Raw genomic sequence first — 22,107 nt, 5'->3', positions numbered from 1 at the left:
ATAGGAATCAGAACCAGATGAGCTAATTCTACTTTATGGGAAAGCTACATCACTAGAATCTTGCGAGTCTGCAAGTACCAATCTCCCGCCATCTCCTTTACAGCCCGAGAAACTAGGGAGGGCCCCTGCTGCGCCCCTCGCCCCGCCCACTACCCAGCTGCAGACTGCTCCCTAGGCAGCGTCTCTTGGCTCCCGAGGTCTTTCCCACATCCCATTACACTTTTTTGTCTTTCTTGGCTTTGGCTTCTCTTCTCCACAATTTCCAGAGTTTGTTCTGATGTCCAGTTTGCTTTCTTCTGTTTCTTCATTCTTGGCAATCTCTTTTCATGTTCTTCCTTAACTTCTTTAAGTTCATTTGTATAATTCCTCTGGTTCTCTGTCAATGAGATTTAGGACTTCAAAGTGATTCCTGATGTTCCCCTTGAAAATGGTGGGTATATATAAGTTCAAGGTCGTATCATGGAAACTGACTGGCTTTCTTCTTCTTCTTTAGCTTAATTTGGAACCTGCACATGAGCAGTTCATGATCTGTTCCACAGTCAGCACCTGACCATGTCTTTGATGTTATAATTGAGCCCTTCCACCTCCTTTTAGCAATGATATAATCAATTTGATCTCTATATACTCCATTTGGTGGTGACCACGTATAGAGGTGTTGTTTTTGTTGTTTGGAAGTGTTAGTTATGAAGAAATCATTGGAGTGGCAGAAAATGGCAAGTTGGTTTCCTAAGCCATACAATCCAGTTACACTCTCCTCTTTCATGTTGCCAACTTTGGTGTTCCAGTCACCAGTAGCACATCTTGCTTGCATGTTCTGTCGATTTCAAACTGAACTTTATCATAGAAGTCATCACCCTCCTCTTCTTCTGCATCGGTGGTTGGAGCGTATACTTGAATGATCATCATAGTAAAGGGTTGTCCACAAAGTCTAATGATATTCGGTCACTGATTGCATTGTAGCCAAGTGCTGTTCTTGCTATTCCCTTCCTAACTATAAAAGCAATGCTGTTCCTTCTTGGTTTTTCACACTGTGAGTAATAAACAATGTGATCTTCTGGCTGAAAGTGTCCGATCCCAGTCCATCTCAATTCGCTGATGCCCAAGATGCCAATTTGTAGTCGTTTCGTTTCATCTTGCACCGTGTTGAGTTTTCCCGTGTTCATGCTTCTTACGTTCCATGTTCTTACTATAATTCTGCCTTTGCAGCTTCGGATTTTCTTTTCCTGTATGGCAGCATCAGCAACTAGACGGCTTTAATCTAGCTACATCATAAACACCATCAGTACCCCAAAAGATCCTCAGCTCTTCCTCAGTGGCACGTTGAGTGCCATCCGACCTGAGGGGCCCGTCGTCTGACACTGTATCATCGAATCATTTTGTATTTTCTATCCATGTGGTTTTCTTGGTAAAATACAGGAGAGGTTTACCATGGCCCTCTCCCGCACAGTATGAATCGGGGCCTTTGCCGCTGTCACTAAAGCGATCCTCTGCCTCCAGCGTCTTCCTCCATCACCACTGACCGGTATAGGCGCCTGCTTGCTTTAGCTGGGCAGCCGGGATGACCTTCCCCCCTCGGGAGACCCTGTGCTGGGAATACCTGCTCCGGGCATGTGGTCCTGACGTTCTTCGCTCATCCCTCCCTGGATCCCCACCCCACCTCTGCCGCGATGAGGCTGTGTAGCAGGACTTGGGGGAGCAATCTAGTCTATAGGTGACGGTTAAGTCAAAAGGCCCATAGGAGCTTAAGATGGAAAAAGCAACCTGCTAGTTATGCTTTCATCATGCGAGCTGGGAAGTGACCCACAGAAGACCATCAGCAAATGTCAGCCCTTCGAGGAGTCCAGACAAGAAGCACCAACCACGAGTACTGACGTTACGTTTACTGTAAGGTTTTTTTTGTTGTTGTTTTTGGCGACTGCCTGGACAAGTCCCTGCAGTTTTCTTGGCAAGATTTCGGAAGTGGTTTGCCCTTGCCTGCTTCCTAAGGCTGAGTGAGAGGGGCTGGCCCACGGTCACCCAGCTGGCTTTGTGCCTAATGTGGGACTAGAACTCACAATCTCCCAGTTTCTAGCCTGACGCCTTAATCCCGACACCAAACTGGTTCTCACTGTAAGGTTACAGTAACAGAATCTTGCAAGTCCGAAAGAACATCTCTCCCCCCTCACCTTTACAGTCCAAGATACTACGGAGGGTCCCTCCGAGAGGTTTGCCATTCCCCCATTGCTTCTGCAGACTCAGCTGCCTCTCAACTGACCATTGCCTCGTCTGCGGCTCTTCCTCCTGTCTCCCAAGGACTTTCTCACAGACCATTACATCAAATAAGAACGAGGCCTTTGGCATCCTCACCCCAAGGGCCTTTCTGGAGTCCCGGGAAGGACACCAGTGTTGCTGATACAGCAGCTGAGTAGCAATGAAATGTTCAAAGAAGATGTCCCAGACCCACTGTGGTTGAAAGGCTACATACCAGCGATTGGTGTCAGCCCCCCATTTGAGATGTCTTTGGGCTAGACTTTACAAGGATGCATGAAAGAATGGCTGATATCAAGGGATGAGCATTAAAGGATCTCCAAATGAAATGCCAGGGGAAGTGGGGAAGGTGGCCCAGTCCATGGTTTTTGGCACGGCCTCCCCACTCACTGAAAGTCCATGAAAGGCTTACGGGTCCTCCTCTGGCACCTTTCCCTCTGATTCCGCACCAGAGTTTCCTCCACTGGAACCACCCAAGGGTGCTTGGCCTCTGTGGACCATTCTCACTGCTGGTGAGCTAAATCTTTACATTAAATCAGGTATTCCTCCATTCTGATGCACTGCAGCAATATTTAGTGATGCTTGGTCACCCAACCTAAGATGAACCTGCACAGAACCAGATGCAAGGCATGATTATAAAATTTAGGGTTGTGGTTCCCTTGCTGCAATCCTTATTTGCATTAGCAGAATGACCGGTCCTGTGCTGAGGTACCCCTGGCTCTCGTCTTTGTGGAGAAGCAAGGTCTGGCGGCCTGGCTTACTCCTCTGGAGACCCATCAGGGTGCTGCAAGGAAATGGCTTCGTGTTTGAGAAACAGCATGTTCCTGGGATAGGAACCACTATGCAGCTTGGCCTGCTATGGCGAGCACCCTTTTCCAGGGAAGTGGGACTGGGGAGAGGTCACTTGTCCCAGAGTCTTCCCCAAGGTCATAAATGTTAGATATAAGGAACCCACAACAAAAGAGGGTGAGGGGCATCATCCGACCTTTGGACCAAATTCTAATTTGCCAAGTCTCCCTGTGTGAGGAGATGCCAACTGCACCTTCCATTACTTTGCAACCACACCGATATGAATGAGCCCTAAGTGGTAGGAGCGTGGCGCTTGGCTGAAATCAGCTCCCGTGACGCTTCAAGCCCAGGTTCCAGCCTTGCCCTCTGAAGTAGCAGGAAATGATTCTATTCTTCATAAAAGCTCTTCAGATATTTGAAAATCGTGATCCTGAAATTTTCGTTTCGCCTCTGCCTCTCCCTCCCCTAAAGCCCAACTTGTTCAGATATCCCTCAACGGGACGTGTTTATGGAGCTCTCAGCATCCTGTCACTCTCCTCCCCTCTGGACCTTCTCCAGCTTGACCCTCTCCTATTTGAAACGGGTTGCCGAAAACTGGATGTGGCTACTGGAGACCGGACTCCTCACAGGACCAACCACAGTACTACTATTAAAGCAGCCTAGAATGGCATTAGCTTTTTAAGAAGCTGAACCACACTCGAGGCTCCTATTTTTGCAAGCCACCAACTCTCGATGACACCCCGGGCAGCTCCGGTCTAGGCAACTGCCACAAGGCCGTGTCTCCTGCTGACGGCCTCCTCGTTGCGTCTTCCCTCTCCAAAGGCCTCCACTCAACTTCCTTTTCCATTCCTGCCACCCAGATGCTCCTCTCCTTCAGTCGCTCCACTTGGCTCCCTGTTCAGCTTTCACAGAGGATAAATTTATCTGGAAGCAGGTGGGGAATAAGTAAGCAAAAGGCCTTTCCAGAAAAACTGGCAAGGGCACCAGCTGAGTCGCTTCATTCTTTCTACTAATAGGCGGGGCCCGTAGATCAAGAACTGTATCTTCTGCACCTGAGTCTCCTGTATTCATTTGCTCTCAGCACCAGAGCAAGAATCCGTTCTGACCAACTCAGGACCCAGCAGATCTCGTGGTATGGCAGGCTCTGTGATTCCCCGTTTGCTGGCGGCCAGGAGGTCAAGGCAGGATCAGATAGGGAAGCCACATCACTTGTAAGTATCAGGGTACTCTTGGTTCAGGGTTGCCCACTTCCCTTGCCCCCTTCCTACGATGAAAGAAACTTGCAGAACTGCCTCTAACCTCAGAAAAGGCAAGAACAGAGCCACGCCCCCCAATGGCTGCAGATGGGAGCCACGAAGGAAAGAAGACCGTAAAAAGGAGAAGATCTTACAATGCTGTAAAAAGATTCCAGTGTATCTTTACTGCTCAGGGGATCATTTTAAAGCATGGCGGATGAAAGGAGAGAGTGGATGCCACGTGCATGAATGGGCCTGGTGAATGCATTTCCCCAGGTGCCGTCACATTAACTATATTAATGTCTCATTTTATATGACTTGCGTAATTGACAAGCTCTTGTTCCTTTTGGAGCAGTGCAAAGTGACCCTGCCCGAGTCTGGCTGCCTCTAAAAGGATGGGGCAGAAAGGGGCAACCCCTACCCAGCTGCCTGGAAAAGGGCAGGGCAGGGCAGGGCAGGGCAGGGCAGGGCAACCCCCCCCACCCCCCCGGGCTGTGGCTAAGAAAATGATGTGGGCATCTTCCACACACCGGCTAAGAGTCAAGGCTGAGTCAAGGCCAGCTCACCTCAAAACAGAAAAGAAATCTGCTCCGAAGGAATGGCAGCACGGAAAGCCCCTCGATTCCTCTTACAACCTTTCCACAAAGCTGTTGGAGGTATGTGGGAAAACTGGGTTGCAGTTGGGTCTAATTTTGATCCATTTCCCCCCCAAAGCTTCCATTATGTGGCAGCTGCTAAATCCCTTTTGAGGAGTAAACTGCTTAGGAGCAGTTCAGTGCTGAGAAAGCCATTTTTAACATCTTTGCAGACTAAAACAACAAGCCTGCTTCTCCTCTGAGTGCTTCTCCGAGGTGAATTCGGCTCAAGCATTTATCATCCGGCTGTTTGGCCCAGAGGCTGCCGGCCGGCTTCTCAGGTCCTCAGCCGTGGCTCAGCCAGGGAGGCTTTCTTTGGGCAGGAAGTTGGTGGTTATCAGTTACCGATGGAATAATGAGCTTGAATGTCCCGAAACTAGTTTCCTTGGATGGGAGATGCATGTGTGTGTGTGTGTGTGTATCTATCCTGGATGGCTCAGAAAACGTTGGTTGCAATCAACTTGCCGTTGAAGATGCAACTCAGGAGTTAGACAATTAACTACATTAATTCAAAAGGTTTGGATTCTTCCTCATTTTTGGGCTGAAATCAATGGGACCGTTAATATAGTCTGAACTGACCAATGTGTGTTAGAGGCGCACAGGTCCTTTCTGGTGATACCCCTAATATTTGGGCACTATCAAGACATCAAGAACTGTGGTTTGTTTCAGGCACAGAAGCTGGCTAAAAGACTGATCATACCACGCTGGAAGAGAACTCGACATCTGCGCCGTTAGTCTGTACTGAATTAGTTTTCTGACAGGAACAAGAAAGAGGACTTTTGAGCAATATGGTCAAACTCTTTGGAGCTGCTCTTTTTACAACCTAACTTTCCAGGCCTTTTCCCCACTTCCCTGCCCTGCCCTGCCCTGCCCTGCCCTTCTTAGCATGATTATTAATTTCGATGTTATATTGTTCATACCTTAGGTAGTAGGTAAGTATACTTTTTCTTCTGTTAACCAATTTATCATGCTGAAATAAATAACGACACATATGCCTCTCTTTGGAAGCAGGCTGACGTAAAAGAGAGCGTCAAGGTCAAATGGTGGCCACCGGCAGCCACCGTCCCATGGGAATGAAATTGCCTGTGACTCCCCAGGCAGAGGCCTCAGGTCCTGGCAACTATGGCAGAAGATTGCAGCTGCAGTATGAAGAACGAAACCATCTTCCAGCAAGGAAACCCAATGGTAGTGGGTGGGACTGGAGGTGGGTTGCTCTGCTTCTGGAGAAGGGGGTAACCGGAGGAAGACCTGTAGGCCCCGGTGTCCTAGACAACAGCGGTGACGATCGTGGGCGGTTAGAACATACGGAGTATTGGCCTGTTGGCTCCTTCTGTGATTCCCTGTGAGTCAGGTGGCTGTTGGAAGGGACCGAGTACATCTCATGGCATTAGGCTCATCTGCTCCCCTTGAAACATCTGCAGAGGGGAGGGGAGGGGAGGGGAGGGGAAGGTGGAGGGGCTGCATTCGTTCCACTTTCAAGTGCTGATCTCAAGCTAGCTTAGAATAAACAAAACGGCCTTAATAGCGGTGTTCAGAATAAAAGGAAAAGAGTCCGAATATCAGCCAAAGAGGAAACCAAATGCTAGCAGATGATAAAGAAACTGCAGGGCTACCGAACTCCTATTTTGGTTTGGTCTTCTCCAACAGAAAACTTTTTGTTCTACTAGGAAACTGTGAAGAGCAGGATGAAGGGAAGGCAGAAGCTTGACTGACAGAAACATGTTCAGTAAATGCCTCTTTACTCTGAAAGACTTTTAATCTCCAGGACAAAATGAATTGCATCCCAGGGTACTGAAGGAACTAGCAGATGGTCTGGCCAAACCCTTTTGTATTATTTTTGAGAAATCCCACAGAACTGGTGAAGTGCCAGATGACTGGAGGAGAACAAATGTTGTCCGTATCTTCAAAATGGGGGAAAAAATGAAGATTCATTGAACTATGTACCAGTCACTCTGACACTGATACCTGGGAAGATTCTAGAGTTAATCATGAAGAGATTGAACTACAAACACCTTGACAAACAAATGTTCTAATTACCAGAAGTCAGCATGGATTTATCAAGAACAAAGCTTGCCAGACTGATTTTATTTCATGTTTTGATGGCTATTTTTTAAAAACTTTTGATGGCTGCAATTAATGATTGGGATGCTGTAGTTATAACGTATCTTGATTTCAGCAACACATTTGACAAAGTATTCCACGGCATGATGATAAGTAAGATGGGTGTGCGGGATAATGTGACAAATAAACAGATACGTAGCTAGCTTGAAAACTGTTCTCCAAGAGTGCTTATCAACGGCTTGACAATAATACTTGTGAAGGAAATAGTGGAATAGCAGTTAATTGCAGACTGCGGTGCGATATGGCTGAAAAGAAGGCAAATGCAACTTTTGGCTCTGTCAACGTTAATACAATTTCAAAAGTATAATCAGTCATAGCTCCACTGCGGTCTGCTTTGCTCAGATACCACTCTGTTCGGTTCGGGACCCTCTCGCTGAAGGAGGAGTCAGAGAAACAGGAACAGGCGCAGAGAAGGGAAACGGGGACGATCAGAGCCTGGGGACGAAGCCCTCAGAAGAGAGGCGGAAGGGGCCGAGCGTTTTCGGCCTGGAGAGAAGTTGGGGGGCGGACACGGTAGCCCTCTCCAAACATCGGACAAAACCTGCCTCCCATTCCGGAATGCAGGACTAATAGATTTGATACAGAAAAATGGATTTAAGTTACAGAAAGGCAGATTTTGTCTGGATACTCTTGCGGGTAAAACAGCTCTACGGGGCAGATAACGATCCAGAGAGAGCCACCTGTCCGGTGTGCTTTGATCAGGCCCCTGCCTTGCGCAGAGGGTTGGCGTTACAAGAACGAAAATGACGGGAGAAGTAGACGGAGAGAGTGGCCAAAGCGTGGCCTAGAGGAGAACGCGCACGTGTCCAGGAACAAGCCAGCTGAAGAGACGAGGAAGTCAACTCTGAAGCAGCAACCGGAGATAAGAAAGTTAACTGCCATGCAGCAAGTCGCATTCCACTCAGCCACCTGCCAGGTCAATGAAAGGACAGCTGAGGTGGCAGACGAGAGGACTTTGACGGAATGAGGCGGGCAAGAGGTGAGAAAGAAAGGCGGGCAGGGGTCCAGTTGGAAGATGCGCTATTTGTGCATGCAACTATCACCTGAGCGCTCCTGACTTCTCCAATCCCTGTGCATCACCTGGGCAAGTGAGTGCGCGTGCGCATGTGTGCACACGCACGTGCAGTGCTCAAGCAATTGTAATTAATAAAAGTTCTGTAGATTAAAGGAGACTCTCTGTGTGTTCCCTTGAGGATTTCGTGGTGCGTACAGTCCTAAAGTTCAGGGCTCCTTCTGTTTCTGCACCGTCCAGGCGGAACCCAAAGCGGCAGTTGCAGGAGTTCACAATCTCTCAATTCGCTTTCCAGTTTCAAGGATGCAGCGTTCCCTGATGCAGAGGTATGATTCTTTCCACCTCAGCAATGAGGTCAAGAAAGAATGAAAACAAAATTCTTGGGATGACCAAGAATACACTGCACGTTTATTATTTTATTTATTAAGCTTGTTATACTGCTGAGGCCTTGTGGGATAACTAGAAGACACACCTGGGGCGGGTGGGGAGAGCATCACCGCTGGCTTGATCATGGGGGGTCATTTGGGCTGGCTTCTTCCCTCCGACATGTGTGATTTCTGATTATGGTTTATTATTTCATTGTCCTTAATGGTTCTGGTTTGTATGATGCCTAGAGAGCCCCGGCAGAAAAATAGGTAATCGATGTTTGATTTATGTGGATGAAGCTAAATAAAGGAGCCGGGGGGAGGAATAGCCAGAGCGGAGGGGAAGCGGTGCAAGGCCAGGGAGACACTGCAGAAACAGGGAGCAAAGGGGGCCAGTGGGCTGGAGACCAGGAGCAATTAGGAAGCCACTGAAGCCCGTTTAATTAAAGCCGGGGAAAGCCAAGATTCGCAGGTCTGCCTCTGCTCCCAGGGCAAAACGCTGGCCCCGGTGACCTCAGTGCAGAGGTCCGGGCAGCTACTGGCATCCCCATATGGTTTATGTGGTTCTGAAACCTCGGACGCGGCTGCCTTGTTCCCCTGGCTACGGTGCAGGAAGGGAGGCTGCCCCACTGCTGAGAGGGCAGGGAGGGTGCCAGCCGGAGCCCTCCGCTGAAGGCCACCGAGGGCTTCCTGGGAAACCAGGATCCAGACCAGGTTCTCAGCGCTGACCGGAAGAGCCTCGGTGCGTGTCTATGGAACAGAGGCCGAGCGGCCTCCTTCCGGGATTCTGGGGTGGAGCTTCCGCCGTGCAGGCAGTGGGTGCAGGTGGGACTCGGGGATTGGAGCCGGGGGCGTTTTGACTCCAGACCCTCCTGCCCAGATCGGCCCAATTCTGCACTGCCTCCCGGGCTGTCATGAATACACAAACTGCCAAAGGAAGCATCTGCTTTCCTTTGAACCACGAATAGCATGTCCCACGATTCAGCTTTCCAAAAAAGCCACAGCTTCGTTGCCTGGATGAGCGAAATGGCGCATTCAGGCCAACGGCCCCATTTCTCCCTCCTCCTCCACCACCTCATTTTGAAAGAGCAGAGTGGGGACCCCTGCATGCCCCTTCTCCCCCCCCCCGGGGTGTTTTGGCGCCCAGACCGCAGGCATCCGCCAGGAGAGGTGGCGGGGCCGGGTTCCGCACTGACCTCGGAATCCGCGAAGGCCAGCCGAATGCAGAGGCCGAGGGCCCCGGAGGGGGCCTATGGCTCCTCCCACCGCTGTGATCCAGGGACTGCCTCCTCCCGCCATTCCGCTCAACGGGGTCAGCGGCACAGATCCTAGAACTGGGGCCTCCCCCACTGCCAGACCGTGCTCCCGTCCATCCGAGTTCACAGAGAGCTCGGAACATCATCCACGCCGCCGACCCTTCTCTCTTCCCAGGTACCGAGGTCCCCTGACAAGCCTCCGAGGCAGCGGGTGGCTGCTTTTAGATAGCGTCAGAATAAAGCGGGGAGTAAATGCTATTGCAACCCTGGTTCATCTCAGGGCGACCTGCGCTTGTCTCCCTCATAGGCTGGGGACAAGATAAAGACAAGGGGGACAGGGCATAAAAAAAAATGCTGCCACGGCCAATTTGGGCACAGAGGGGGCAAGGGAGGAGCAGCCCTTAGGAAGGGCCATTGAGGTCACCGGGTCCCCCCAGCGCTGGTGCAGGAACCCCCCTGAAGAGCTCCAGTATGTTTTCTGGGTCAAGCGGTTCTTCATCGTTAAGATGACTTCCTACGTTTGCCTGCGGTTGGCCTGCCTACCACCGGGATCCATGATGCTGTGTCCCGCTGCCCCTGGGCCCTTGCAGCGGACCTCCCCTCTTCCGCCTTGCGCACGACCAGCTTCTCCTCGCGGGACCAAGCTCCTTGTCCGCCAAGCACCTCCGCGGCCCTACCCGGAGCCTGAACGCAGGCGACCCGACGTAAGCTGGCCCGCTTGCGCTTTGCTCCTGGCCAGCACAAGGGCAGCGTGGCTGCTCGGGGCCTTCCCGGAGGTCCTTCCCTGCCCGAACAGGGGTCCCTCCGGAGCCCACCCGCAAAGCCCAGGCCACCGCCCAAGGCTTCGACTCTCTGCCGAGCCCCAGGCCATCCGGCTCCTTCTGTTTCCTGGGGACAGAGACGGTCGCAGGGTCACACCGAGAGCCTAACCCAGCAGGCACGGCCTGTGCCTGGGAATGAGCGGGCAAGCGCGCGCTGGCCCAAGACGGGTTCTGGCTCTGGCTCTGCAGGGGTCTTTGCCCCCCGCCCCGAGGGGAAAGCAGAGCCCGGGCCCCGCACGTGGGCAGGGAGACCTCCGCAGGCTTGGCCCTCCGGACCGGGGCGCTGGAGGCCTTTGCCTGCCCCGCCCTGGGGCACGAGGAGAGTGCACACCTGACGGTCAGCAAATGGCCGGGCCTTCTTCCGCCAAAGCCCACCAGGGGCTCCTCTGAGCTCCCGCCCGGGTCAGTTTGGGCACCGGCAGCTGACAAAGGAAGGCTGGTGCAGACGGCTCAGAGCAGAGGAATGAAGGAAGCGGGGGGGGGGGGGGAGATGCTCAGACCTCCCTCCCTCCGTCTCCCGGCTGCTCCGGCTGAGCCTTGGCCCTCGTGGTGGAGAGGGAAACTCTTAACCGACCGATCGAGGGACCCCCGGCCTCTTCTCCCGCCCACCCGAGCAGCAGGCATGACCTGCTGCAGCCTTTCGCACAACCCCCACCCCCAATACCCCTCCGAGACAGCGATTGCTCCCCTGTCCCCATTTCAGGCGGAAACCTTTCTCCTCTGGGCGCAAACGAAGGCAAACTCCTGGCCCCGGGGAGGGGCACAGCAGCTCTGCGGGGGATCGGATCAACACGGGGCTGAGGGAGTGGGGGCTTTGTGACAGGGGGAGAAGCACATCTACAGAAAGGAAGCCCCTCGCTCAGTTCCGCAGGAGGCCTGCCGCGGAGGCATCCGAAGCCATGACGGCTGCTCTACCCGGAGAAGCTGGGCAGCTCCTGAGAGAAGCCCCGTGCCCGCTGGGTTGGGGGGCTCCTCCTGTGCCTCAGGCACACGCCCCATCCCTCCTGGACACACACCTTCCCCCCACCCTCACCCTCACCCCAGCACGCATGCATTCAAGCCAACAATCAGGTCGCTGGGGCTGACACACGCACACGCGCACGCCTCGCCCTGTCGCCCGGGGAAATGCCGTCCAGGTGCCAGACGCGCCCCCGCCGCCTGCCCTCTCCCCGCGGGCCAGCTCCCCCGGCTGCCGGCGGGGGGCGGGCGGGGCGAGCCGCTTACCTTTGGCCCCTCGCAGGACAAAGCCAAAGCCTTCATGCTCCCTCTTCTGCAGGACGGCCGCCTTCTCCTCTATGATGTAGTCACTGGGCAGGAGAGAGCACAAGAAAATGAGGCTGGGGGGAGCGGTCGGCACCATGGTGTGGGTGCCGGGGGCCTCCTCCGAGCCCCTCGCTCATTGCAGCCGGCGCCCTCCCGCTCCCTGGGCACCGAGGCGGGCAAAGGCGCCGTCCTTTTCCTCCCGGGTTCGGGGGGGCCGGGTCCCACCCCCCTGCCCACCGCCCAGTCACCTGCATGTGGATGCCGAGCGCGTACTGATCCCAGGCGCGGCTTCGCCTCCGTTCAATGGACCCGCCTCGGCGAGGGGAGGCAGGCAGAAAGCTATCCATCATGCTAGGGGCGGGCGGTGGCAGCTCCCTCGTTTGGGGGGCTGAAGGGGGGGCTGAAGTTCCCCGGGAGTGGACTTTCTCTCTGGCTCCTGTCCTTGCACCCTCCCTCCCCTGTTGCTAAGTAACTGTCTGTCATTTGGAAAGGGGGGCGGGGGAAGAGGGTTGTGCTTGTGGTCCTCAATGGGAGGAAAGGGGGAGTGGGGGGGGGCTCCTTCCCAGCACGTCTTGCCTTCGGAATGGATTCCTGGAAGGGGGGAGGAAGCCATCCCACCTGCTTAAAACCGCCCCCCCGCCCCGCAGCTGAGTCCTCCCGGGTCTGCAGGCCGCTTGAGGGAAGCTGAGCTTTGCCCCGGGAACCCCCCTTGCCCTCCCCGCAAGTCCTGGAGACTCAGAGGAGACCAAAGCCAGCCCTGTGCGGTAGGGAGGCTCCTCTCACACACATGTGCTGTGCTCACACTCACTGCAGCAGAGATGCACGCGTACCCCCGGCTCCTTCACACACACTCCCCCCCCGCCCCCGGCCAGAGCGTGAGGCTGCTGCCCCCTTCAGCCCCTGCCTCCAAGGACACCTGCTGGCACAGAGTCTCGGGGCGGGGGGCGGGGCGCGGGGGCTGCTGGAAGAGAGCCCCGCCAGCTTCCTCAGTCAAGGAAAAAGCCAGCAAGCCCAGTGGCTACTCCTAAATCTTACGAGAATCAAACGACAGGCAAGAGACAAGCCAGCACCTTTGGGAGCCTTCGCTGGCTCTGTCTGTTTGTGCGTTTCCTGCATCCGATTCCAGAAAGCGAAGCAGGGCCAGGCCTGGTTAGTACATGGATGGGAGGCCACCAGGAGATCTGGCTGCCTCCCCTCTACAGGTATCAATCTGCCCTGGAGCTTCAGAAAGACAGTCTGAAGCTGGTGCCGCTGGTGACTCCCTTCTGGGGGGGGGTGTGGACCGGGGCTGCATTTCCGTGCCCGGCTGGCTTTATGCTGCAGCGCTGCACAGGCCAAGTACGGATCCATGCGCTCCCCTAGGCAGTGGATAAGGCCTCACCTAAGGAGACCTGTCCCTAGGCAAACAAGAGGACCCTGGCCCTCCCCCCACAGGTTAGCCCCCGCCCAGCAGAACAGCCAGGAGCTTCCAGCAGGAGCGATCCCCCCCCCCAGCTCGGCTCTGCAATGGAGGGGCAACCCAGAGCCTGTCTGCAAATTCAGCGAACCAGCCCGTCCTATCTATCTACTCGGGGGAGCAAAGGAGCATCTCCGGAAGGATCTCGGTGATCCCTGATGATCAGACGGAGCTTCTCTGAAGGGCTGGTGGGAGGGAGGAGCGGTGCCTGGCAAGAGCAGAAGGCGCAGCTGGACAAGGCACCCTGTTCCATCGGGCCCGGGTGACGGGCAATGGGGGCCACCGGGGCTCTCAGCCCTCCCGGGGGGGAGGCCAGGAGGAGCTCCTACCTGGACGCACAAGGCAAAGCAAAAACCAAAGAACACCTTCCCAGAGGCGTTTGGAGGGGGTGTCAAAAAAGTCGAGACCTTGCAGCCGCCATCTTGACTTGGTCACCTCCCCTGCAGACGCCCCGAGGGGCCAGCGGCGCCTCCAAAGGGTTTGCCCCTCTTTGCAGCCCATGTTAAGCACCCCCTTGTTTACCCTTGTCCCGCAGATGTTTAACCGACAGCTCTCTTTTTCCAGATTAGCTCCCCTCCAGGAGTCTCATCACACAGCTGGGAAAGGGGCCCACTGCGGCCCCTGGGAACGTCCTTCTGGGCCCCAGTTAGCCACCACTCCCCATCCCACCCAAGGAGACGCCAGCCATGGGGGCACCTGGCTCCCAAGACCGGACGGCCGCAGTTCCACTCCTCGAGCCCCCTCCAACGTCCCTGAGACGCTTTCCACGCTCCCCCCCGCCCCGCCCCAGCCAAGAGTCCGCATCTGTTGGCCCGAAACGACCCGCTTTCTGTGTCCCTGCAAGTCCCATCCTTCAGCTAGACCACCGGACCGCTTCTCCTCCGCGCTAACCCCACCCTCCCCAATAAGCCAAGCCGAGCATGCTGTGCCAGTGACGCTGCTGTGGCAGACCTTTCGCTGATCGGGTATCGTGTGTGAATACCCCGTGAGTCCAAATTGTTCCGGGGCAAGGACTGCGCTAAGGTTAATACGGAGAAATCCTGGGATGACGGACGATCGGGCAGCAGCAGAAGCGGTGTACAGAAACATGCGCGCGCACACACGGGGTTTTAGTCACCTACAAAGGACTTCTGAGTCCAAAATCCTTCCAAATGTATTGCTACAGAGCAACTCCGGCTTCTCGTTTTTAACGTATCTGGTGCGTTTAGACAAGAGCTGGTGTGCCCTCCCCAGACCCGCTTCGTTTAGTCCCTGTGTCCTGTGAATGGGTCCTTCAGCACCCGACACCCAAGAGAGGCTCCCTGACCTCGAGCCTGGCGCCTCCGCTCTGCTGGCCCACCTCTTCTTCAGAGAGCCCCACCTCTGCTCAGGGGAGGAATCTAAAGAAGAGCACCCCCCCAGGGACCACTGGCCAACCTCGGCCTGAAAGCTTCCTGTGAAGGAGAAGCCCCCCCCCCGGTTTCTGGGTGATGGCTTCCACCGTGACACGGACCCTGAGAGAAATGGTGGGACCCTCTTCCTGGACATCCTCAAGTAAAGGTGGCCGGTTGTCAGGAAAAGGTGTCCAGGGTGGGATGGGGGCCTTCTGGGAAAGAAAAATGGAACACTTTGGGAGAAACCACAGTGATCTTAAAATGAAACCGGCTTGTTAAACCCAGCCAAAGGCACCCCAGCTAGCCACCCATCTTGTCTCATCTCCCTTCTCTTACATCAGTGTTTCTCAACCTTGGGAACTTTTAAGATGGGTGGACTTCAACTCCCAGAATTCCACAGCCAGCATGGCTAGCTGGGGAATTCTGGGAGTTGAAGTCCACCCATCTTAAAGTTCCCAAGGTTGAGAAACACTGTCCTAGATACTCATTCACTGAGGTCCCACAACTTGCTGGATGAGGCTAAAAGGGGTGGGCCCAAAGCATTGGCTATGCTTGGCAAGGCCCTGCTCTTCACCCTCCGGAGCCGATCCTGACGGGCCCCTTCCGTTCCCCCGCTCTGAGCTTTGGTTTGAGCACGCGCGTGAAGCCAGCCACGTGCAGATGGTCTTGCGGCCAAAGATCCCCCTCCCCACCTCGCCCGAGGGAAGGATAGCAGTGGAGGCTGAAGACCAAGAAGGAAGGGCCCGTCCGGACACCCCATCCGCCTGCCCCAGGCACGGGGGATGCCACAGGACTACCCGCAGCATCAGGAGGGGCAGGGGATGCCAGTTCACCTGCAATGGATCCAAGAGATGCTACTCCCCAGTGACAGCCCGATTGCCATGGAAACGGCACTCTGGAGAAGACTGAGACGGGGAAGCAGGCGCGCAGAGGAAGGGGCCCAATTCAGCCCGAGCCAGCCAAGCCCACCTCCCATCCTTCCCCAAGCTGGTGCTCCTCAGGTGGTGGGGACCGCAGCGCCCAGATTCCCAGGCAGCGCACCCAAAGCCCTGGGAAGCACCCCTGGGTGGGGAGGGCCAGGGGCAGGAGCCGGCCCTTCCGCTGACCTCGGCTTCCCATCCAAGACTCTTGAGAGAATCTGGGCTGCTTCCTTCCCAGAGGTCCGGCACCAAACCCGCACATCTCATGAAGCGCAAAGGTATGCTTTGCGTCACTGCGCCACACGCGTGCACGCATCGCTCCGGCTGGTGACCTTCCGAGGGGCTCCTCCTTGGAGAGAGGGCCCCTTCTGGCCAGAGCTTGGGGCCGGAAAGGTGTGCCACGCTTCTTTGAAAATCCGCCTTTAGTGGCTCAGGGAGGGTCTAGTTACTGAACGGCCACAGTATCGGCAACAGGTTGCGCTGAGGCTGAAATACAGGAGTCCCCAGCTGAAGGATGAGTTCCATTCCCAAGGTCTGTCCTTAAGTCGGATTTGTACGTAAGCTGGACAGTGTGATTGTACAGTGCTGCATAACAGTATTGTGTAATGAACTCGAACCATTGTGTATTTAACTCGAATCCTTGTGTATTTAACTCAAATTTCGCTACAGCAGGCTCCGTTCTTAACTATGGGTCGTCTGTAATCCGGGCCCTACCTGAATGATTGGCCCTTCTTTTCTAGGCACATCCGGGGCTGCCCAGCCCTTGGAAAGCTGGACTGCGCTGACCTGTAACTGGGGCTGATAACTCAAGGTCCTGCCTGTCTCAGCAGGAAACGGTCTGCACACCCGGTCAGCAGGATGGGCCCTCTTCCAGCCCCCCCACCCCAATTTCAGAAATGGATCCGTTGGTTGGGTGCAGAGAAGAGGGCCTCGCTCCGGGCTGAAATGCTGGCACCCACCGCAGAGCCCGCAGAAGTTACGCCGCCCGGGGTCCGCTGGAGCCGGGTGGCTAATAACAGGCGCCCCCTCCCTTTGTGGGAAAGCTGCTTATGGCTGAAAGTCCACAGAAGACCCAGTTCACGGTTGAGTTGAACTGGCCTTTTCAAAATTGTTAGGTATCTTGAGCAGAGATTACACCGTCAGAATAAGAAAAAAATCTAAAAGGGTTTTTAGGAGGCCCAGCTTAATAATCAACTGCACGGTACGTCTCTATTCATCAAGCATTCAAGGCAATCAGACGCCACACGAAATGAAAGAAGGACGTGGCTTTTCCCTCCAACCTGGCAGCAGCTCCCTGATGAAGGTGGCAGGGAGGGGAGGAACAATCCCAGACTCTGCTAAACGCAGTTTAGTTAACCAGGATTTGGGGATCAAGCTATACCGGGCTGAGCCATAAATAATATTTGTGCTAAGCCGTGGCTCCCAAACATTAAGCCACATTTGGGCTGAACGTAAGGCAGCCGCCCTCTCTGCAGCTGACTCCATGAAGGGGGAGCGTGTGGGTGGGCGGAGAGCCCCCGGGGCTTTCTTGGCAGCCCTCCCGCCCTTGGTCTTTGGCTGAGCAACGGGGGGGGGCAGCCCACGGCCCCCGACTGCACGAGGGTCTCTTCTGGAGGGTGACTCCATGTCGCTGCTCTGCTCCTCTTTGCTCTTCTGGATCCCCACTTCATTCCACGCTTTTCCTGTCCACCTCCCACCCCTTGCCCTGGCACCTCCTCATCTTGCCCGGGAGCTGGCACAACCCTCCGCAAGCTTCGCTTCCCAGCTCTAGTTCCAGCTGACGCTCCCCACGTCCTTCGTCCAGAGACCAGGATTAAACAGTGAGACTTAAGCAACTGGAACCCATGAGCCCAGGCAGGGGCCCGAAAAACACGCACAACACAGATGTACACACGCTCTCTCTCTCTCTCTCTCTCTCACACACACACACACATATGTATATGGATGAATCTAAGCAGTACGGCAACTATCCGATGATCTCTCCCTGACAAACTAATTCCATGCTGAGAGGCCCGCCAAATGGAATTCACCTTTTCTTTTCCAAAGGAGCCTCTTATCTAATCCCCTTTAAATAAGTGGTGAAAACACATTTCTAATTCCATCCAGGGGAGCAGGGAGGCTCTTAGCCACTAGCTAATTTCTGATTTCCTGGCTAAACACAGACATCACAGAGGGAGCATCTTCTTAGGCCGTAGGAAGCAACCATCAGTCTCCCTAAAAGGTTGGCTTTCCATTCACTCTGTGGTGTTGGTGGGGAGGAGCAAGGAGGGCCTGCCTGTGAACACCCGAGCAGGAGGCCCAGATGATCCCTCTCCAAAGATCCTTTTGCAGTGAACTCAGAAAGCACTTATGGAAGGAGGTAATAGTGGGTTAGTTTAACTTACTTTATTTGGAATCGTACGTGGTGATTCTTTCCTTCCCTTCTTTTCCCTGCACGCCACTTTTCCTGATAAATCCCTTGTATCTAGAGATTTGGCTTCCTGGGACGCCTAATTCTCATTCCAAGGTGCCCTGCATGCAAGTGGGGGGTTTCAGAGCTCTCTCTTGGGCTTCATGGCTGGCACAGAGTCTGTTGATTCCTGTATTCCTGGGCTGTGGAGGGGCAGCAGGGGGTGAGTGGGGGGGTCCAACGCACCCTCCTCTGTTCTTTTCTTGAGCTGGGTTGGAAATCGTGCACTGAGAAACCCCAGCTGGGCAGGCAGGGGTGGGGGCGGAGGTTCAGCCTGACTGGCGGCAACCTGGCTTCTCTTTTTCGTGGGAATCCTTGTAAGAAGGAATCTGCCAGGGAGGATTTCAGAACTCCAGAGGTCCAAAGCTACTCTTATTAAGAGGGACTACAGTGGAGGAGTCTTGCAACTCTGCTATGCTTCCCCTCTGCCCTTTCTTATGCTGGTATGAATTAGGGGGGTGCTTGTCTGAGATGCGCATGGGTTCCTTCTTGTTTTGGACTCAAGCCATGTTGGGATCCTCAGTGCCTTGATAACAGATCTCCCCTCTGCCCATGTCATCCTCTTTACGCTCTACTTCTTTGGCCGGCTCTCACCCTGGTCTTCCTAGCTCAGCTCAGGGTCGGCGGGGGCGGGGGGATGCTGGGGTGTTTGGTGGACCAAGCCTGAGAAGCTGTTCAAGGCAAGAAAGCTTCCTTGAAAATGGGAGGACTTGCCAAAAAAGGACACACCGCTGGGGAGGAAAAAAATGCAAGCTGACCATCAAGGAGGCAGAAAAAAGGAAGATGCTTCAATGAACTTATGGCAATTCATGAAAATCACGGCGTCACAAACACAAAGTAGACTTTGGCCATTACCTGTGGTAAGATCTTACTCCTGATCAGGTGCTATCAGTTCAAATTCACCCATTTCCTTGAACTTAGGACAACTGTGTGAATCACTTTTGATCTGAAACATCGTCCTCAACAATCAGGTGTCGCCGGCAACTGTCATCTCCTCATCCTTCACCCTTAACCACAAATCATTGATGAACAAGCTAAAAAGCTCTGGGGCCAATACAGGTTCTGGGGAAACTCTTCACTGCAAGGGCTGCTCACGTCTCCCGTGCTCAGCCTCCTGCTCTCCAACCAGCTCCAGTACCTAAGCCAGGGTTCCTCAACCTCAGAACTTTAAGATGGGTGGGCATCAACTCATGGCTGGCTGGGGAATTCTGGGAGTTGAAGTCCACCCATCTTAAAGTGCTGTGATTGAGGAACCCTCCCTAAGAGGATCACTCCTGTTTCGTTGGTTCAGGATTCTGTGGAGAAGGATTTTGACGAAATCCTTTGGAAAGTCACGTAAACAACGTCTATAGAGTTGAGATGAACTGGACTGCAAATCCCATAATCCCCAGCAACCACAGGGCACTGGCCATGGGAGCTGTAATCAAGCACATCTGGAAAGTGCCTGGGCTACCCAGGAACTGGTGACCAGAGCAACCCGCCTTAGCGACAATAGCATTAGATCATTTGAATGTCCCTTTCCACCAAATGGCGCCCTATCAAATGGACACCAGTAAAAATAGACATCTGCCCTATCACAGGAAGAATTTCAAACGATCTTCTTAAGAAAAGTGACTAAATCCGTAATGTTGGTTTTTGCAAATCCAGTCGAGATCCAGTCCAAGAACAGCTGGGAGCCGAAGACCACAATGCCCGCTGTGGAGGAGGTGGTGGTGGTGGGAGGTCACGGGGGTCCTCCAGGGCCCCGCTGAGGACTGAGCACCTTGAGTTGCTGCTTTGCTTCGCGCTCCTCCTCCATCTCGCTCCCCCCAGCTCAACCAGGGCTACTGCTCTGGAAGCGCCCTGCGAGGGATCCTGCCGACTTTGGTTCAGCAACCAGATTCACGGGGTTAGTTCCACTCGGGTCCTAACACGGGCAACCCTCCAGCCGTCTGTGGTGGGCCAACACGCCCAGCTTGCTCTGAGAGTCGCCCCGGCGGAGGTTCCTGGCTGCCCGCTGCGTCGCCTTGCGTGGAGACCCCGTTCGGCCCCAAGGAGGACCAGCAAGCGCGGCCTCGTCCCGGCCAGCGCTCCGCTGGGGCCTGATTCATGCAGGACGCTCGCCTGCCACTGAGGCACAGGAAGGCTCTTTTTCGTGCGGGTCTCTCAGGGCAAAGCCTTGTTCGCTCATTCGGCTGCACGGCTTTATTTCACACATTTATGTCTAGCACAGCTGATCTCTCAAAGCGGCCTGCCCACAAGCTCCTGTCCATAAACACCCACCGTGCTGCTTCCTTTCGCGTAAGCAACGTTGGGCAAAGGCTGGGCGAGGAGGCCGCCTGCCAAAGAAGTTAAAGCACAACAGGAAGTTGCAGCCACGGAGGTTGCAACTCAAAGCAGCCTCAGTCCACGATGGTGACCCGGGCAGGACCAGTGGGAAGAAGGCGGGACGGCCTCACCAACCACCTCAGTGACAGGTAGATGATGGACAGACGGAGACAGAGACGGACAGACAGAGATAGATAGATAGATAGATACAGATAGCTATAGATAGATGATAGAGAGATAGAGATAGATAGTGACTGACAGAGAGCGATATAGAGAGATAGGTAGACAGACAGATAGATGATAGAGAGATAAGAGAGACAGAGATAGATACTGATAGATAGTGATAGAGATAGATTTATTTATTTATTTATATTTCAAATTTGTCACCACCCATCTCACTCTGGGCAGTTTACAGTAAAAATAGAATAAATATTGATTAAAATAGATAAATATTAATTAATTGATTAAAACATGTTAAAAACACACTTCCTATTATCTATAGATAGATATAAAGATGATAGATAGATAGATAGATAGATAGATAGATAGATAGATAGATAGATAGATAGATAGATATTTTTTTCCACCCGTCTCCCAACAGTGACTCTGGGGGGTTAATGGGGGGTTAAAAGTGCAAAAGCAATTAAGCCAGACACCCAGTGGCAACTCAGGACAGCATAAATCACCAACAGACAACACCTCCATCTCCTGTGCCCACTTCAGCCTGGGGGGCCATTGTGAGCGAGCAGGCAAACGGACCTGGCCTCTACACCTCGACGCCTCTTTATTCCACAACCACCATCAGTGAAGCAGAAGCGGCGCACCGCGACCCGCGAGAGTTAGCAGCAACCTCCTAGTCCAGAGCCTTAATTTTCAAAGAAGAAATTCAGTGCAATGAAACGCTTGCCCAGGGGCACAATGGCATTCGCCCTCTTGAAGGAAACACCAGCTTTCCACTTCTGGCAGGTCCCCCCTTCTTGTCCCCAGCCCTCTTTGGGGGAGACCCCCCTGATGTGGCCTCAATGTGTGCTCCCAGCTCTGCAACGACGGGCCTTACCAGCCCAGGGCAGGCAGGACTACGGGCTGTCTGGCGGCTCTGCCTGGGGATGGGCGGTCCCGCTTGTCCAAACATGACCCGAGCTCTGGGACTCAAAGACGCTAACGAGCAAGGCATGTTAACGCGCAGCTCATCTTTTCAAGAGCCAAGGGGCAAGAACTCCCACCAGAATGGAGGCAACAAAGTCTCTCGCTGTAGCCAGGCGCCTCTGAGTGGCCCCAGAGGGCCCAAGAACATGGACTAGGAGCCCTCAGCATCCCCCTCCAACCAGGCATCCTCCCTTCTGCTAAAAAGCCGATTTGCCTGGCAGAGCCAGGGCGGCTCTTGAATCGCCTCCTTCCCAGGGCCGCCTTCTCCAGGCCTGACCTCGGCTGGACTCATCTACTGCAGGCTTCAGGCCGTTCCCTGCGGGGAGAACTCCAGGGTTTACCAAGGCGGGGTTCACACAGCACATGAAACCCAGATTAGAAAACACACACAACACCAATGTTCAGGTCTTTATTATGCATCTATACGTACTCATCACACCATTCCCATCTGGGAAGCAAGGAGCCAAAAAAAAAAAGAAAAAAAAAGGACGTACCACACAAAAGAAATTAAACACAGCTGACGAGAAGCTATTTGTTTCCTAAAAAAATCTATTCTGATTTCATGTCACGCCTTTCACCACTGGTTCCTCGCGCTTCTGAAGCTCAATCTTCCGCACGCCCCGGTCGTTCACAGGCGGTCCCATCGATACTGACCTCCGTCCCTGCCCGGCACGGCTTTGCTCAGTCAAAGCCTTCACAACCGGGTTTAGCG

General features: G+C 54.0%; 1 protein-coding gene across 5 annotated transcripts in view; it reads right to left on the bottom strand.

Moving 5' to 3' along the window:
* The window catches only part of SHANK3 (SH3 and multiple ankyrin repeat domains 3), a 317,497-nt gene that overhangs the window by 57,983 nt on the left and 237,407 nt on the right, over positions 1 to 22,107 (bottom strand). For all 5 annotated transcript variants that reach the window (XR_015793568.1, XR_015793567.1, XM_088129075.1 and 2 more), the window contains one exon: positions 11,706 to 11,788. Coding sequence is in view for 3 of the 5 variants with exons in the window: in XM_088129075.1 (XP_087985201.1) it covers positions 11,706 to 11,788 (83 nt within the window). In the remaining 2 variants the exon portion in view is untranslated. The remainder of the gene's footprint in view (positions 1 to 11,705; positions 11,789 to 22,107) is intronic.

This window comes from Python bivittatus, unplaced genomic scaffold (assembly GCF_059951505.1).
Source record: "Python bivittatus isolate LINGU-HERP-01145 unplaced genomic scaffold, Pbiv_v1 ctg000730_np1212, whole genome shotgun sequence".
Lineage (NCBI taxonomy): Eukaryota > Metazoa > Chordata > Lepidosauria > Squamata > Pythonidae > Python > Python bivittatus.
The sequence above is the reverse complement of the archived record's forward strand: the minus strand, read 5'-3'. Positions and strand labels throughout refer to the sequence as shown.